The 18,704-nt window shown below is 52.3% G+C and overlaps 1 protein-coding gene across 7 annotated transcripts in view; it reads right to left on the bottom strand.

Annotated features, from left to right (window-relative positions):
- Window positions 1–18,704, bottom strand: part of ZFHX3 (zinc finger homeobox 3) — a 166,891-nt gene that overhangs the window by 15,562 nt on the left and 132,625 nt on the right. For 6 of the 7 annotated variants that reach the window (XM_065641240.1, XM_065641243.1, XM_065641241.1 and 3 more), the window contains 4 exons: window positions 18,333–18,440; window positions 9,247–9,380; window positions 8,839–9,039; window positions 173–275 (listed from right to left, as the gene is read on the bottom strand). In XM_065641240.1, the coding sequence (XP_065497312.1) occupies window positions 173–275; window positions 8,839–9,039; window positions 9,247–9,380; window positions 18,333–18,440 (546 nt within the window). The remainder of the gene's footprint in view (window positions 1–172; window positions 276–8,838; window positions 9,040–9,246; window positions 9,381–18,332; window positions 18,441–18,704) is intronic. The other variant, XM_065641245.1, reaches the window with a different exon arrangement.

Raw genomic sequence — 18,704 nt, 5'->3', positions numbered from 1 at the left:
CTCCTCGGCGCTGGGCAGCCCGAGGCAGAGCCCCTGCTGGGCACCGTCCCACCGCGGCCCTCGGGGGACAGGGCGGCACGTGGGGCTCGCCTGGGCGGGGATGTCCCCAGGCACAGCCCCTGGCTGGGAGCCGGGGCCTGGTGGGACCCTGGACCCTGCTGACCCCACTCACCAGGCTGCTTCCCCAGCTCCTCCGCGGCCGAGTTCCCGTCCTTCTCTGGAGCGGCTGCTGGGAGGAACATGCTGCTGGGCATCATCACCTCAGGTGTTGTCACCTGGAGACAGGGAGAGAAGGATGTGGGGAGGAGAAAAACACAGGAAAATATTTTAAACATCTTCAGTGGCAAAATTAGACATCAGTATTGTAAAGTCAGAGGCGTCACTTTTCATAGCTCACTGAAGACTCATGTTTATTAGACAAAGCTCGCATCAGTCAAAAGTGTTTCTACAGTTACATTCTGGACATAATTAGCAGTGCACACTTGAAGAATAATCTTATTATTAATATTTTTCCTTTATGTAGAATTCAGACTTTGATCACTGACAGTGTTTTGTCATGGGCTGTGAAACTTCTTGTGCAACCAATTAGGTAGATAAGTTGAAAGGCCCACCTTAAGCTGCTGAAAACATAATAAGGCCCCTAATTAAATCATACCTCGTAAAGTACACTGTAATCTTGAACTAGGGAGCATTGCAGCACTGATTTCAAAGTGTATCGATGCAGGAAAGGGAGGGGCACGAGAAAGAAAAGTACAAATAAAGAGAGAGGTGACAAAGGAAAGGACGAATAAGGAAATACTAAAAAGACAGCAAATTGTCTGCAAAAGCTTTTGGTAACCCCTTCCTTGCTCTGACCGATGTGTTCCCTTCGCCTCTGTGCAAGTGTTTATCTAGAACCTGCACATCATAACCAGTGCGGTGCTTGAACACCAACATTTGAAAGAGCCACAGAGTTCGTGTGCTTCAACTAGAGACGCTCTTGAAAGAGTCACATGCATACGCTCATCTTTGTCTGGAAAACTGTGTTTCTTTGTGTCTGGTCACACACAGAACACACCAACTACCTCACCAGTAGTTTGCACGTGGTTGGCACCAGATGCAGGACAACGAACACGTTCTGAACCTGCAGAGCCCGTGTCCCACGCCTGGAACGCTGCCCCGCAGCCCTTGTCCCCGGAGCAGCGGCCGGACAGAGGGACCGTGTCCCCGCCAGCGTCCCCGCCGCTCCAACGCTGCGGCCAGCGCCGGGACGTGTCTGCGGCCATCGAGGCACCGCTGCAGCTCCGGGCAGCTGCAGGGAGCGCTCCTGTTCACCAGGGCCGCGGTATTGGAAGGAACAGAAACCGACACTGACTTGCGATGCCTGGGGCGCTGCTGCTCCCTCTGAGTGCCAGGAGAGCGAGGCATCAATCAGCACTCCTGGACCGGTACGATTCCTGGCAAAACAAGTTTCTCCACCCTTCTGTCCGGTACTGGGACACCATTTGAGCCCCGGATTTCGGAAGAGAGTGTGGCTGTTATCTGCATGCAGTGTGCCTTGCCTTCTGCCAGCCAGTGACCACACGGACCTGACTGAACCACATATTAGCAAATGACACGAAATCTTCCCTATCTACACGAATCTTCCCTATCTACACGCATGTCAAATCCAAGCAAACACATCTTTGCTTCACTAAGTGAACAGAACCAAAAACAGTGCAGGAAAACCTCAGAAACAAGTGTTCGCATATGAGAGGCTGCAGAACCGCAGCGGGAGGGATGCCGAGCTCCCTCCCTTTACTGGGACGACTGGTGGCGGGGGTGAGTGCCGGGTCCTGCCGATGGCTGCAGGAAAGGCAGCTGACACTGATAAATCACCTGGAGGCAAGACGAGCACACCAAATTCATTCCACCTTCTACTCTAGGCGTGAACATCTGATGGCTGTGGGTGGTGGGTCAGGAGACGTGAAAGGTCACTGGTTAATTCCCAGTAGCCGAGCTCAGGGGAGGGGGACGAGCAGGGACGCTGAGCAGGAGAGGCAAGAAGGAGCCGTCCCTCTCTGCTTTATCAGCAGGGAGAGCGCTTTCCTAGGATCTTTAGGAATTATGAAAAATAAATCATGAAAAATTTAAAAAAACCCCAACAGAGTAGAAAAAGAATAAAATTATCTAACACCTCAGCTGCACATCATTATAGAAAACTGTGGGCTTTTTATACGCATTACAGTAAGGCAGCCATCCCCACTACCACACTCAGTGCGACGGATCAGTAATTGTTTTCATACACTTTAATTAGAAAAACTCAGATGGCTATGAATAATAATGGAAAAGAGAGACTTTTGCACTTGAAAGGTTGAAGTCAATCAAGTGTGAATGACGGCAAAAAAGAAAAAAAAAAGACACCAATTCATCAGGCCTCTGTTGTCTCGCCGCGTCTTTAATCATAATTCCTGATTGGGATTCAAGAAGGCAGTAAGCAGCGGTTCTTTGTCTGCCTTCACCTTCCGTCAATTAACTCTCCCCGAAATATAATCATCAACCTCACATGCTCCTCTGCATCTTAATCTGGGTCTCCAAACCAATAAGTCCTGCCCTATATGTGTTTAAGTAATTACCTTTATCTACCTGCATCTCCACAGCCACAGTTCTCAGCCTACTTCTACCCCTCCCACCACAATTAAAAAAAAGCCGGTGGGGGGGCATGCAGAAAAAGGCTGTGGTACATCAAATTGCTACAGGCACAAAATCCCAAAAAGCAAACAGAAAAGAGCTTGGAGAAAAACGCAGGAAACGAGAAATTCTGGATACAGATGCAAGGCGGCTGCAGGAGCCGCGCAGGGGAAGCAAAATCCGACACCAAGGCACTGGTCTCGCTCTGGTGGCCCCGCTCAAGTCCTCTACCTGCCCAGCACCGTCCCGGTTTCTCTTGACAGTGCTGCCCGTGTCCTGTGCCGTTTTCCAGGGCAGGACCGCTCTGTCCCCTGAGAGGCAGCAAAAGATGAAAATACTGACAACAGGCTGCAGACCTCAAACACTTTTGCATTTACACTGAATTCCAGCCTGCCCATTTTAACTATTTGTACACCTGAGGACATGCCGTTTCCTTGTCCATGCAGAAATTATGTGCAAAGAGCGGGAGCAGCAAGGGAGCAGGACAGTTTAAGAGGCCACAGCCACCCGACAGATAAACCAGGGGAGCTGCTCTGCAGCACCGCATTTTGTACTTCAGACATATTTAAACGGCACTGGCTGTTCTGGTGATAGAGAGAAACGTGTTTATGTCGAGCACGGTCTGTGTCTGCGCTGTAAAAAGCTCTTGCCTCCCTCTCACCTGAGCCAGCGATACCTGCCCGTAGCCCCGCACCATCCTCAGCCCCGCTCCACACCTCCATCTCCCTGTTTAAATGTCTCCGCAGCACCAGCTGGTCCACAGTGGTGACAAGTCAGTCAAGCTGAACCGTTATTAAAGAAACAACCCTACAGATGTGAGCCTGGCAAACGTGATTTGTCTTTTCCCTTTCCTTCTTCCATACATACTCATTTGGCTCTGTCTAATAAGAAACTGTATCCCCTCCGCAGCCGCCAGCTCTGGCCCAGATGCCACCAGTGAGGCCTTCCAGGGGGGACACGTGTCACACCAGAGCCACCTCTGCAGCCTGGGAGCGCCCCGCGGCTCCTCCGGGCTCCTCTGCAGAGCAACGTCATCACACGATGGCAAACGGTTCCTCCATCGGTGTCACTCTTGACCAGTCGGGAGACGGAGAGGGATCAGCAGCTCACCCCTACCCGCTCCTTCTGAGCCGGCGTCCGGACACCAAGAGTGGGTCGGGTTCTGTTTATCGGCACTTCAGTGACCGACGCAGGGTCACCATGAACGTCTGAGAAGCCCTAACGCCGGGGCAGGCGCTCGGGGTGCACCCTGTCGCGCTGGGTGCGGTGGGCAGCTTGCTGGGTAGGGAGTGCGGGGGAGAAGCTCAGCCCTGGGACTGTGCAGCCCCCTGCACCCTGCCTGGGAACGTCTCCCCTTGGCCTGCACTGGAGACGGCACAGCCGGCCGAGAGCTGCCCTCCGGAGCAGGCTGCAGAGGAGCCCTATCTGCCTTGGAAGGTGGAAAGGTGTTGGGACAAGCCTCTCCGCTTCCAAGGACCCTCCCTTTTGGATGGAATTGAGATCCCCTGGAGCAGGTAAAATTTCTTTACAATGGCGAGATCCACTGACACGTGAGGGCACCCCAATTCACTGGCCATTTCTACAGGAGCTGTGGTCCAGTGAGTGACCGTAACAAGAACCCAAGGGCTGGCACACAGCCTGTACCGCCTCCCCGTCCCACCAGCACCCTCAGCAGGCGGCGCCTGCCCGACCCCTACGGACCAGCCCGGCACCGCTCCGAACAGCCTGCGCGTCCCCCCACACTGCCGACAACCCCCGCAGTGACCAGCGTGGCTCCTGCCGCCACCCGATCCAACAGATTCTTAAGAGGATGAACTGCAGAGCCGCGTATCAAGTGTATCACAGGCCAGAGGCTCAGGGCAGCATGACATGAGCATATTCTTGGCACGTCCAAAAAATTAATCTTGGCCAGCGTGAACAGCCAGCTGCCCTTGGGCGCTGGATCTGCCCGCTCTGCCCGAGTGACCCATGGTGTGGACGGTCTCTGCGGTTCCTCTGTAAATGCCCCAAAATGCTGAAATTGTGTGGCTTTGAAAATAAAATCTCTAGACGGGGTCTGAGGAGATACATTACTCTCCCTATGTCCATGCAACCAGGGGGAAATACACATGCAATGCAAGGTTCCCGAACCAGACAAAGGAGGTAATTTCCATTACAAAGAGAGAGAGAGGGTGCTGGAGTGAAAAGCTTCATTAGACTCAGAGAGGCAAAGCGATGGCAGTATACCAAGGTCACTTCTAATTTAGACCATCTAATTGGCAAACATGGCTCCAAATGGCTATCATCTCACAGGGCTCAGAATTAATGAAGCCCGATTATTTTCATTACCTTCATCCGAGATGGAGAATGAGACACAGAGTGAGAGGGAAAGGGGGGAGCGAGAGGGGGCGAGAAGGAGGGAGACAGAAAAATTGAATGACAGCAGAAGGGAGAGAGCAATAAGAAAAGACAATAGGAAAGAGGGAAAAAACACAGAGATAGCAAGAGTGAGAGGTGAGGATGGCAGGGACGGGCAAGAATCACTCGTAGAGCAAGGGAGAAAAGAAAAAGACGGAAAGATGGCTGGAAACACTGGAAAGACACCCTAAACCGAGGAAGATAAAACTGACAAGAGGACCGATGGGAGAGGGATGTGCAAAGGCCGAGCGGCCGCGGGAGGAGGGCGAGCTCTGCTCCCGGAGGCTCTCGGGAAGCCGTCCCTGCTCCCGGCTCCAGCCCATCAGTCTTGTCAATCGACTGTGCATGCGAACTGCACTTCACCCTCATTAAGGGGGTCTCTGCTGAAGCGGCACAGGCCCCAGATTAGCAAAGAGGCTGTTGGGTGGAAAGATGGTGATTAGATCCGCTCGGACCGGCTGGAAAGCCGCGTCCACGGAACCTTGGAACCTTCAGCAGCCCCGTGGAAGGGAACCGCAGGAGACGGGGGCCAGTGGGAGCCCTGCCCCTGCCTCACGCCGTGTGGGGACACGGCACAAGCTCCTCTCTCCTGGCAGCCCCGTCCCAGCGCCCCAGCCAGCGGGGGGACCCGCGCGTCCCCTGGGACCGGCAGCCGGGCTGCTGGCGGCGGGGAAAGGATGGGGCACGAGAGAGCCGGCCCCGAGATGCTGAGCACAAGCAAGCAGCCGTTACCATGGTAACAGACATATTAGACACTGCAGGTTCCTGAAAGGCGTCTGATAAGGTATTATTAACTGGAGCCTCCTCCGAACGCTGAGTGCAAAGATGCTGTGGCGAAAGGGACCCGGCTCCCATTTACTGGACTGCAATTCCCTCGCAGTGGCACCAAGCCTCGATTCACATGTCAGACTGAGACAGGAATCTTTGATGCTGCCACATTCTGCACAAGCCGTACTGATTTCTCCAAATATTTGCCATTTAATGTAAAAGGGAATGATCCCCTTGACCCACATCTACTCGACTTGAGGCAGGAGAGGCAATCTTCCTCCCTGGACATGTGTCTGGGGACCAAAGGAAAGAGTTGCCCAGGGCCAGGGGCAACAGCAAGGTGGAAAAACCAGAAGCACCCAAGAGGATGAACTCGATGGCTCAGCCTGTCTCCACAGCTCTCCCGGCAGAGGGATGTGGCCCTGCTCCAGCGCAGCACATGCCATCACCCATGGGGACCGTCCTCCCCAGCGCTGCCACGTCTGCAGGGTGTCCTGAGCTCCTGAACGAGTGGCTTCTGAGTCCCCCAGTGTCCCGGAGACACGGACCTGCTCTGGCCGAGAGCATGGACCAGCCCAACCACACACGTGCCAGACCGCACGTTCTGCCGACAGCCCGGCTCAGAACGAACCATTTCACCCCAGCGTAACAGACACCCTTAGCAAATTGGTTACACTTGCTGGCGTTGAGAAAGGGGCTCAGCTCCTGCTTGCTGCTCTTGTAAGGTCAAAGTGTCTTCCACCAATTTAGTTAGAAGCTCACAAGATTCCTTCAAGTCCTCAGAAGGTATTTACACACTCGAGCACCACCAATCAAAACAGATGCAGGTCAGAGAGACCCAGGTCTTTGTGAGGGGACCGCTCCTTGCCCCAGGTGCAGGAGCCAAACCCTGGCAGAGCCCGGCGCAGCAGCTCCGCAGGGCTAGAACCGCTGCGGTGCCTCTCCCGGCCTCTCGGGGTGTTGTTATCCAGAGGGTGCTGGGGGTGTCAGTCTGGCCGGGTGTTTAACAGGTTCTACAATGCGGCACCTACTCGGGCAGATGTGCTTCTCGTGGGTGGTTGGGAGTGCTGGTCCAACCATGGCCACCGTGAGCCTCCACAGATGGCCGGGGCACAGGACTCTGCGCAGCCTGGTGGCGCCGAGAGAGCAGAAAAAGGGGAGGACAGGTAGCTGGTAAAGCAAAGGGGGAAGATAAAAAGCATAAAAGCATTTGAGAAGGAGTCGTAAGAGGACTGGAAGGGTGATAGAAAGAGAAGAACGAGAGAACTGTGAGAGAAGAGCTGGGCAGTGCTGCATGTGCTTGTTCAGACAATGTCACAGGAGGCGAGTTGATACGGAACAGGAGGATTAAGACAAACATGGTATTAGTCACCTTCATTGTCAGGAATTGGCAAAGAAGGGAGAAAACAAGCAGAAATGGGGTGCAAGAAAAAAATCACAAGGAGAAAAAACTGTCAGGAATCAAAAAAAATATTTATCTTATATACTTGGCAACAAGTTCTTAACTGCAGACACAACCTTGCCTTGAAGATTATACCGAAGAAATAACGGTGTAGAAATCTGACAATACATCCTATTTGTGAATTTAGAAAGGTTTTTGAAAATGTGTCTGATTAATTCTACCTGTATCCTAAACTGACACTAGCAAATGGAACAGCGTGCTCATGTGAAACCTATGAAAAGGGAATTCATGAAAACAACATTCTGGGACTCAAAATGTTATTTACTGAAGCAAGTGCTGGGTGCCGGAGGGTGGGGTGAGCATTTGGGAGCGTTTTTGCGCCGTGACAGCAGGTCCAGGTCCTACAGAAGAGGCCCCGCAGCTGTACACACACCCAGGCCCTCGCCAGCAGCTCGGCACAGCACAAACCCGGGTCCTGCACATGAGAACCTGGACAGCGCACTGTTAATTTACCACTTTTCACAAGCACTAGCTCTTGAGTCAGACGAATTTTGATTCCTCAGAGGTGGTGTTGGAGGAGGATTCCCATGCCAGGTGCTGAAACAGGATGCAGGGCAGAACAAGAGCCCAGTGCAAACTACAATCGGCCGCCCCCAGTTTCTGCTCCTCATCAGAATATTGCAACAGCAACCCCAGCCCATTCACAGGCACCATGTTGTTTGGCAAACAGCTTGAGAAGCGGAGTCGTGACAAGTTTTGAGCTCTACATGAAGACAGCTGACTTTACCTACCACACTTTCACTCCACACTCCAGTGGCTAACTTCCTACTTCAGAGAATTTTAACTGGCTATGCTTAAATTTTAATTTAAAATCAGGAATTTCAAACCATCTTAAAAACAACGCATGAAACATTAGCTCCAGTATTCAACAGTCCCATAAAGTAACACCTCCCTTGGGCCAGCTGCAGCTCATCCATTGCTTGTTCAGGTTACTTAGAAAAAAGAGAATTGTTACACAACAGAAGCATTGTAATTTTGGTTGGAGTGACTCCTCACAGAAGTAACAGATCCAACTTCTCTCATACAACCACAACAATTATCCTCATTAAGTGAACGAAGCGCAGAGCACGGGCAGCACAATAGACTGTCTCCTCTCCAGGAGATGAGACTGCCAAGGGAAGTTCCTCTATTGGTTCTTAAAATCATATTTTAAGCAGAAGCCCGATATCTAATTTCCTGTAATGTTACCTTAATCATCCTGGCTGTCCTCCTTGGGAAGCGCTCATCAACACACCAGCACTTTCCCACTGCAACAGGAGCAGCACATCAGCTAAAGCACCTCCCAGCAGCTCTGTGCAAAATGCGATGCCATGCAATGACCTCAAGACTTAAAGGAAATCATATTTATTCTAACCTCTTCACAGGGAAATTACTCAACACTGTAGCACCGTCAGTTCCCAGAGTGCTCAAGCATGGACAAGATCGTCTCTGCAGACAAAACATGCAGGGATGGGAAAAACCTGCAAGGCCGGAGCTGCCCAGTGCAGCGAGGTCAGGCCGGGCAGTCGGGCCGTCCCCTCCACTCGGCCCGTCCCTCGCTCGTGCTCTGCGCAGCCACTCACCGTCATGATGAGCTTCTCGACGCAGTCGGGCGACACGCTGTGCAGGTGGGTGAGGTGCAGCTGCAGATGGATCTTGTTGTTGAGCATGTCCTGGCAGAGCGGGCAGCGCAGCATGGGCTGCACCGAGTGCTGGGTCATGGCGTGCACCCGCAGCCGGTTCACGTCCGTGTTACTGTACTTGCAATATGGACACTGGTACATCTGCAGAGCAAGACAAATGAATCACACAATTGTTACAGCTGCTGCTTTCCATTTTCCTTACAGCTAGACTTTAATAATTCGATGCCTTCTCCTACCACCAGTTATCACCTTTCATCCTCCTTCTCCTATTTTATTCTTTGCTTTTGGCACATATGAAACAAATTACCTGCTTGTAGGTGCACAAAAAGCTGGGTTCTTCTTCCTTACCTGCTCTGATTTGGTCTCCTCTGAAGTTTTTGACCATTTAAAGGAGAGAGGCGACTCAGAGCTGCTGGGAAACGATATTCGTTTAGAGGATGCTGGAGGCTCTGTCAGCTCCTTCTCTGCCTGGCTGGCTGGTGCTGCAACAAAAAGAGATTTATATCAGGACATCCTCAAAGAGGCTTAAGTTGGACAAAGAGAGTATTTCCATTTACTCTGTTGCTGTTTCTTGAAACACATAGCAAGGAGGATGAGTGTGAACTAACTTGTGTCCTACAAAGCAAGCCTGGCCAAAAAAAGTTCATTGCTGATTATCTTCCCTAGTAAGGGAATTATGTCATTTACAGAAGCAGAGAAATCTCAGCTGTTTCTGTGGGCTGCTTACAACCTGCTGGGTGCAGGAGAGTCTCGTCCCGTGTTTGGGTCAGACACAAACGCTTGGCCAGACGTGAAGGCCCGTGTGTCACCCCCAGGAGCAGCCAGGCTGACTCGGTGAAGCAGAACTCTTGCTCCTGGCTCGCCAGGACGTTTTGCACGTGAACACTCTGGAATACGTTTGCCTTGCAGGTGCTGGAAGCCGTGGCCACCAAGCCAGCCGATCTGCGCCCTGCAGCACAGCGCACGCTGCCGGGACGGCACGGCCGGGACGGCACGGCCAGCCTGGACCCCCTTGGGAGGAGCACTGAGAGCACTTCCCAGCAAGTGCTGCCACCAGACCCACGCGGGCCGCGCGGCAGCGGGACCAGCCTGCAGCCAGGCTGGGCTGGGTCACGGACCATGTCACAGACGGCTGAGGAGAGGAGACTGGATTGCAGCAAACCAGAAAAAAGCCAATGAGCCAAGAAGTCAACAGCAAAACACTGCAAGTCACGGCACTCTGAGAAGCACATCCCTGACCTTTCCCCCTCCCCCGAACCCCGGCAGCCTGCAGTACATAAATTTGTGGGACATCTATTATTTAAAAACTGTAAGGACAAGTATATTATACACAGCCCCCGTCTCCTCCTCCCCGAACACACATTCATAACAGTACTTTAATCTGTCTCGAATCGACTTCAAACCCATTTCGTCCTTAATGGGAGTTATTCATTTTCACTTGAAAGGTAATATATGACAGCTGGATATTTAATATGATGGATCGGCTGCCGATTAACAAGGCACTGTAACGTTCTTAGACCAGTCCCCCCATACTCTTCCCCTTGTCTCTTATTCTCCTTGTGAACCCACTGGTATCTGCTCCTTGCTTCAGAAGATGCCGTCAGAGTAAGATGCAGGTGAAGTGCTTCCTTCTCAAAGAACCTTCCACTCACCAACACGAGCCGTGTTCCAGAAGGTGCCACATCACAGTACAACACAGTCCATTTCTAGCGCCTTCCCTGCCAGACACCACCTCTACAGGTTCAGCTCAACAGAGGCAAAAAACTTCCAGGAGAGGGAAAACAGGTATTGCAAACAGATGACAACGCTGCCAGAGGGAGGCAGGGATCGGAAGAGCTCTGGTGCTACAACATTTCTCCAAACCTGGGGTTTCTTTGTGTAAAACGAGTCTGCGGTGCCCGGGCTGACCTGGGACAGGTCCCGCTCCAGCCCCTGCGCAGGGCGACGGGCTGATCCGCGGCGGAACCAGAGACTGCCCTGGGTCAGAACTGCAAAGTCATCCCGGTGTCTGCAGGAGCAAAGCCGCCCTCCCTTAGTTCTTACTAACGAAAGCTGCTTGAAGCGTGAGAAACACAGCGCTGCCCCGGACCTGCCTGCGCAGCTCCTCCGCCGAGGAAAGTGTCCCTCCCTCCCTCCCAGGGGCCTGGGGGGGCAGAGACCAGCACCAAGAGCCAGCACCGCGTGGGGGGCCACCCGGCCTCAAAGGCCCTGCCCGCGCCGCTGTGGTGTGAGCGGCCGCGACAGGAGGCTGATTGCTGCTGACATCGTCCACTCCTCAGTGACGCCAAAGCGTCAGCCCCGATCGGGCGGCCAGGCGTTGGGGCCAGGCAGCCGTGCCCGCCCCGCTCCAGCCCCGGTGTCCCTGCCCGCGGTGCGGCCGGCGCTGGCGCCGCGGGGCAGCCCCCGGGCGCACCCTGTGCCACCACCTCGCCGTGTGCTGGCACCTCACCAGCGTTCTCAGACACGGCGACTGAATTCAACTCAGCTGCCAACCAGCCCGTAGCTGCTAACGCCAGCTGTAACCTCTGCAGCCATAACAGGGTATTTCCTTATTTCCTTCCTACTGGGAAGTTGCCTTCTTAGAATTAGGGAAAAGTAAAGGGTAATTAAAATTGACTTTTACTTACCACCTCCAAAGTGCCCAATATTACTAAATGCACTTGACTCAACCCATAACTTTAATCCTTCAAAACCAGAATTATTAATGATTGTCCAGGCCCCAGAATTACCGGTTTGTTGCAGAGTTCTGAAAAACGCATACTGAATATTTGTTCTAAGTATTATTTTTTGAGTTGACAGCTCAAGTGGGAATTTTAACACCGAGACCAAAGTTTATTGTTGATAAACAGCCAAACACACAAAGTGACACATTCAGTCCACATCACAGATCAGAGGAATTAAGAACTCTCTTCTGCCTGGAGAAACGAGGGCAGGCAGCTCGGCGCTGCCGGCAGAGCTCCCCGCAGCCCGCGCGGAGCCGACGGGACAAAACCTCCTCGTCCAAAAACGTCACAAGAGCCTCGGCCCTGGGCGGCAGCTCGGCACCGGGGACGGCGGAGCACAGGCCTGTGCGCTAACCATGTGCAAGACTGCACTAGAGGTACAGGCTTCACAGAAAAGAAAAAGGCATCTGGGTCTAAAGTATGATGTACGACTATCTATCAATTGGTATTTTTATTTTTTGACTCTTTAAATGGATTTAGTTCAGATTTGCTGACCTTAGAGAAAAATCTGCATTTCTCAGCAAGTGCACCCAAAAGCCGGGCGCAGCAGGACGGAGCCGTGCAGACCGGCTGCCCTGCCACAGCGCTTCTCACACACCCACTTGTCTTGGCAGCTCCTGCTTTTCAGAGGAGGAGGAGAAATCCTCCCAGGTGGTATTTCAGAGGTGAGATGGGAAAATTCCTTGAAGTGGGGATCCTTTCTCTTGCTGGGTTCACAGGCAAAACTGGCAAAGGTCTCCAAAGCCACCTGCTGCCCGTCCTGGTGGGAAGGGAACCGCCACCCCCTCCCAGCCATCGGGTTCTTTTAGCCAAAGTACCACTGACAGCCCCTTCATCTAAACTTCCATCTCCCAACCCAGCAACATAATGGAGAAGCCAATTAAATGATTATTAATTCATGCTGCTTTCCGTAAGCCAGAGGTTCTCAACTCCCTGCATTCCGTAAACCAGCTTGCCACTTGCCCTAGAAATTTACAGTGGGGTTTCTGCCACTGCCATTGATTTAAGAGCCAGCGCCCTCCCCGCCCCCAGCCTACTGGAAAAAATCCCTTCCGACTCAGTTCAGCAGCTGGCCTGGGAAAAAGTTTTCAGCAGGACTAGGGAACCGTGTTTTCACTGCCCGATGGAAAATAAAATTCCATATTTGGTGGTGCCTCCCTCCTCAAAGCTCCCCTGATGTTTTCTTGGAGCAATTACTCAGCATCACGAGCCCTGGGACCCGCCGGCTGTGCCCGCGCAGCCCGCGGCGGGGAACGCCCCTGCAGCCGGCACCCGGCACGGAGCAGCACCCCTCAGACGGCTGCGGCTTCCCCCCGAAATCCCAAGGCTGGGGCAGACTGTTTCATCTGTTTTCACGCTCGTGCAGCCTTACCCGCGGCGATGGGCAAGGCCAAGCCCCGCGGCACAGGCCTCCCCGCGCAGCTCCGTTAAAGCTGCTCAGGTGCCCAGAATAACAGCGCACAAAGCTTCGGTCTCAGCCTCTCCGGCACACAGGTGCAAATTGTATTAATAAGGCAAGAATAACTCTGAGGAGGTGACTCCACCGAGGGACCGCGGTGACAGAGCAGCGACCGGAGCTCCCGAAGGGCCGCGGGTGCACGGCGCTGCCCGGCACGGCCGCGTTCCCCGTCTGACCACGCAGGGTCTGATGTTTCCTTCTGAAACACTCTGTTTACACTCCTTATTCCCTGAAGGTACCATTCGTTCTAATAAGATGTTGTAGCCATACTAACAGGCCGGTATATTGCCTGTTGCTCTACAGTATTTTTTCAACTCTGTGTTTGATAAATAACGTGATCACATGATAGACAGGAGTAAATACACAGAGATTTGCAAGCACGCTTTTGTACTCGGACCTTTATCGCTGCCTTTCAGAAACGTGGCCCTGAAAATGGTCAAATAATTTGTTTTTCTAATGCTGTGTCATACCTTCCAGCCTGCAGTGAGTATGAACAACTGAATTACTATTAAATATTCATATTACGGCACTCAGGAGCCCCAGCCACCACCAGACTTTTCTGCCACACCGTGTCCAAACACAGAGCACCCAGAGATGTGAGACGCCGGGCAGCACAAGGGGTAACTGGAAGCAGAGCTTTTCTTGCCATCACGAGCACGACAGATCGTCCCCATGTCCCTGCAGAGCCCGGGACACGCTGGGCACCGCGCTGCTCCCGGCACAAGGCTCCAACACGGCACTGCCAACCCGGAGCCCTGCGCTGGGGGACAGAAGATGGCCCGTGCAGGCTGGGCAGGAGGTCCCGGAGCAATGGCACAAAGCCACGGATCAATCCCAAAGGTCATGAGAACCCCGTCTCTGACTTGGGGAGCAAGAGAGCTGGCGAGCGCCGTGGCCGCAGGCGGCTCTGCCGCGCTGGGTCTGGTGCTCGGACATGTCCATGGCAGCGGCTGCCACAGACACTGACCTTGGCACACGACTAGTGAAACAGTCCAGCAAATGCACCTGAAAGAAAAGTCCTGGACCGCAGCCGGGTGGGTGGTTTCCCTGCCCTCGGAGCGACAGCTGCCTCCTTGCTGCTCAGAGAATCGTGCAGGGCACGAGGAAAGATGAGGCACGGAGAAAATCATCCCATCCCATGGGCCCACTTTCACAAAGTGGTACCTAAAGCTCTGCACCTTCTCTTCCAGCAATGGTGTCTACAGTTATGTCTTTAGAACCACAGGAAATCTTGGGGGTTTTTAATTACTAAGTGGCTGAAAGGAAATAAGCAATAATATTTAACATTTACTTATTTAATATGGTTCTTGAGTCAACTATCAATATGTGTGAATATTACTGTTCAATTCCATTGAGTAAGTATTTCAACTAACCTACCATGAGAGTCCATAACAACCGATTTATTAAAATCAATGTGTTAAGACTGGGAGATGGTCTAAACAACAGTAATTATGCTAACTCCTTAAAACCAGCAAGAAGGGCTGGTAGTAGCCATGAGTAGCCATACTTCACTAGGTATAAACAGAAAAAAAACTTGAAAAAAAGAGTCATAAAGCCGCCCAGGCTGACTGCGAGGGAGCACCAGAGACTGGTGCAGGTGGCTGGAGTGGAGGGGCAGGACGGGGGACCCGGCAGAGCTGGGCGCAGCACAGAGGGTGGCGGGGATGCTCGCGGCTCGGAGCGGCGCCCACAGCTGCGGCACAGCCCAGAGAGATCCCCCGCCTGCCCCGGGAAGGGCGACGGGCCGCGGGGTCCCCCCAGCCGCTGCCCGGCACCGCGTGCCCCGCGGGGCGCCGGCCGGCCCGGCACCGTCTGTGCTTTGTAAAACCTGGGGGAAAAGGCACAACTAGCGTGTGCGCTGCCAGCCCTCCGCTGGGCTTCCTTCACCCAGAGCCAGCGCCCATCGCTCCATCGCCCTCGCTCTGCTCCACAGACTATCCCCCTCATTAAGTGCTCAACAAACGCCATATATTAAAAAAAAAAAAACAGAAAAAAGCGGTAGCGGGGGAGGGGCAGTAATAGATTTCCGTCAGGATGTGCCTGACCTGTTTTTTTCAATTTCAGTAATTAGAAAGGCAGTGGGCCTGTAGGAATTATTCATAAACTGCAGGAGCTGTGCAGTATACATTTATGTTAAACATGTCAAATCCGATTGAAATCATGCCTGCCAGCACCATACTCCATAAACACACTTTTCTGCAACAATTTCCCAGCTCTCGGCAGCCCATTAATACCTCCTTTAATAGCAATCTACCACGGATTCGAATCAGGGACGCTCCATTGCACTAATTGCTCTGTGTTAGGTGAGCATCATGGATTAAAAAAAAAAAAATCATTAAAAAAAATAAAAGCCCTTCAGGCTAGTCCTCTAGAAATATTTCACTTTAATCTATATTTTAAGCAGAGTTTGTTTCTTGTTTTTGTGGAAAAACCCCTGATATTCTACATCTATACAACTGACAGTGCATTAAGAAAGTCTCTCTCATAGCTGGGTCACTGCGGACGAAGTGCTTCTCTCTAGCCAGAAAATACATATAAGCCCCACCTCAAATCTCAGAAGTCTTGTACTGATCTACCCTGGTCTGATTCAGGCTTTTGCTGGAAACCACTGTGTTGAATATTAATCATTTACATCCTGCCTTAAAAATGGAGTCGGGAATAGCCACGACATCTTTCCTCCTTGCTGGTTTGCCTGTGGTAAATCTCAGATTGGTCACGGTGAGATAATTTCTAAAGCTCAGCCATCAGGTGAGGAGCATCTCCCTGCCTGGCACAGTCCTTAAATCAGATGGAGCTCTCCACATGTATATTTTAATGGAAGCATTACCTAAAAAATGTTTCTGCTTAAGAGTATTCTGCTTTAAAATAAATAAATGAAATTATAAATTTACGTTGCAGCTGAGACATTTTTGCAAATGTACGGAGGGTTTTTCTTTTCCGCGCGAACACTGACACGGGACCGCGGCGCCGCCACAAACCCTGACCCGTCTGGGGTCTGTGCAGATCGAGCTCGCGAGACACAGCCCATGTTTGTCAGAGATCTCACAGGTCTTTGAGAAAGCAGAAGAAATAATCACCCAGTGGCAGTTAAGACACTGAGGCACCAAAGGTGAGTAAATTGCTAAGGAACATAGTGATCGAATTGCAGCACGATGAACAGAAAACAGGTCTATCGACCCCCACTGCAACACACTATTTCTTGGCTCTGGGCCTGCACTCCCATCTCCCCCCTCCACGGACCTGCAGCTCTCGGCAGCACCTCCAGCGTCCCCCCAAAACGGGGTCAACTCTGCCCGCTTCACCCGACAGCAGCTCGGCTCATCGCAGCACATCTCTGAGGAACCTGCCCAGAAAATCTACTCCGGTGCTTCATAACCTCTACCAGGAGAATATCTTTTTAAAAAATTTATTATCTAACCTCAATCTTTCTCCCTTCAAGATAAGCCTATTACTTCTTGTTGTCTATATCCTGAACATGGAGAACAAATTATTTCCTTCCTTTCAGAAGCATTTTATGCAGAAGATGACGTATCTTGTTCTCCCCTTTGGTCTTCTCTTTTTGGGTCAAATAAGCCATTTTCTCCTCACAGCTGATGCTATGCAGACCATCCTCTCTTCTGGGTCATTTCTGCTGTTTGGCCTTTCTGAAATTGCTTCTCAATCTTGATGCCCCAAGCTCAGAAATGGACACAACCTTCCAGAGGAAGCTTTCCAGTGCTGAAGAAATGCACCCATTCCACAATATTTTCACCTACACCATAACGTTTGAACTTCGAGACTGTCCTGAAAAGCAGCGTCAAGAATCTTCCTTAGAAGAAGATGCAAGATACTGACTGCAAACAAGGCCTTCTTCACACAGAAGGAAATTGGGTCGTGTTGACATGATTTGTTCTTGACAAATCCATGTCGACTGTTACTCATCTCATTATCTTCCCGTCAGTACTTACAAACGGTTGGTCAATTCCCAGGAAAATCTGGGGCAAATGGAGCTGCCAGGTGTGCGGTTCCCCAGCCACTGCTGCAGCCCAGGACAAGCACCGTGCCGGGCCCTGGGCGTGCCGCCCCCGTTTGCTGTACATGCACAAGAGCTGACAGGTCCGAGGACGCTGCTGTCACCTTCTCAGAACACCCAGGTATGGAACGGCAGGCCACTGGTGTGAAAACATTTAGCAAACATAAGGACTTTGCAGGCAACTCTCCCCACGGCTGAAATTAAAACTGTATTGAGGTGAAAGACCACTTTTCATCCTTTTGAAGACCGTGTGAGCTGGAACACCTCTTTGGCTGCATCTCACTAAGAGGCAACCACAAACCCGGCAGGAGACGGCTCCTGGCAGAAGGGTCTCTGTGCAGGCATCACACCGAGCAACCGTAAGTCTGCAAACCGACAGGGCTACTGTGCAGAAAGAGACGGGAAATCTGAACTGTTCTGTCCTGGCCGAGGGAATTGAGTTCCACTCCCAGTTCCACTTCCACACCTGCGCAGAAGCGGTAGCAAGTGCCGAGGAGGGGAACAGCCCTCTCCAGAGGAGGACAATCTCGCGGCTTTCCTCTGCTCAAAGGCAAGGAATGTTTAAAAGATTCCTCCCACTTACCTTGCAATACAGCAACTTGCAAGACAGTTGCTTGCAAGTTGCAAGACAGCAACTATCTTCTGGGAAAGACAGAGTAACCTAATACCTTCATAATTAATCCACTTAAGGATTTTGCAAAGGGAAACCGTTCAGAGTCCACTGCAACAACGTAAGTATTGTTGTGCGTCTGCAGTTTCCTTTTCAGGATGTCATGGCTCCAGCAGAAAGCGAGCAGTTAACTGAGCACGAGCTCAGGGTCTGCCTCATTGCCTCAAAATCTTACTGTCAGAGCCAGGACCGTGATGGAAAAGCAGATTCACAGTCTCTCAAGTGTTAATGACATAGAGTGGGGTTTCACGATATGCCTAATCCACCCGAAGTGCCGGCGGCGGCCCGGAGGGGCAGCCCCGTCTCGCTGCTCCCGCCCAGCTGCCGCCCCTGCCCGGGCCGGGAGCGCCGGGAGCGCCGCGAGCACAGGGAGCTCGGACCCACCGCCCCGGCCCCGGGGACGGTACCGACCCCGGCTCAAACCACACCAGCGTGCCACGAAGCTGCACCCAAAGGCTTCAGAGAACAACACGTCACGCTGACAGTGCTGCGGTGCGGTCATTGAAGGGAAGAGTTCTGCAGACCACTGCTCTTCCCACTTTTCCCACAAAAAGAGGGACCAAAACCCACCTGTCCATTTACTCTGGTCCTTGTCCCCTCCACTCTCTTGCTCCTTAGCAGGCTCTTCAGCATCAGCGGCTGTTTCATTGGGCCCTTCCACATCTTCAACGGATTCTTCTGAAACAAGAGAAGCAGAAAGTGTAACATAAAAATGGAAGTCGAAACAGAAGAGCAAGTAACTGCCGTTGGGCAAGAGCAACTGCCAGCGCTGAAGCACAAGTGCTGAGCAGCCGCTGCCAGTGTCACCCGCGCTCTCCCCGCACCACCCGCTAGCTGGGCAAGAGAGAAGCTACAGAGGAAAAAAGGGAGGGGTGAAGAATCTCACCTCCTCCTACCACTTACAGCTACTGTTGTCCCCTGCGGTGTAACAAACAGTAAACC

The sequence above is a fragment of the Caloenas nicobarica genome, chromosome 9, assembly GCF_036013445.1.
Source record: "Caloenas nicobarica isolate bCalNic1 chromosome 9, bCalNic1.hap1, whole genome shotgun sequence".
NCBI lineage: Eukaryota > Metazoa > Chordata > Aves > Columbiformes > Columbidae > Caloenas > Caloenas nicobarica.
This window is presented reverse-complemented; position numbering and strand designations above follow the sequence as displayed.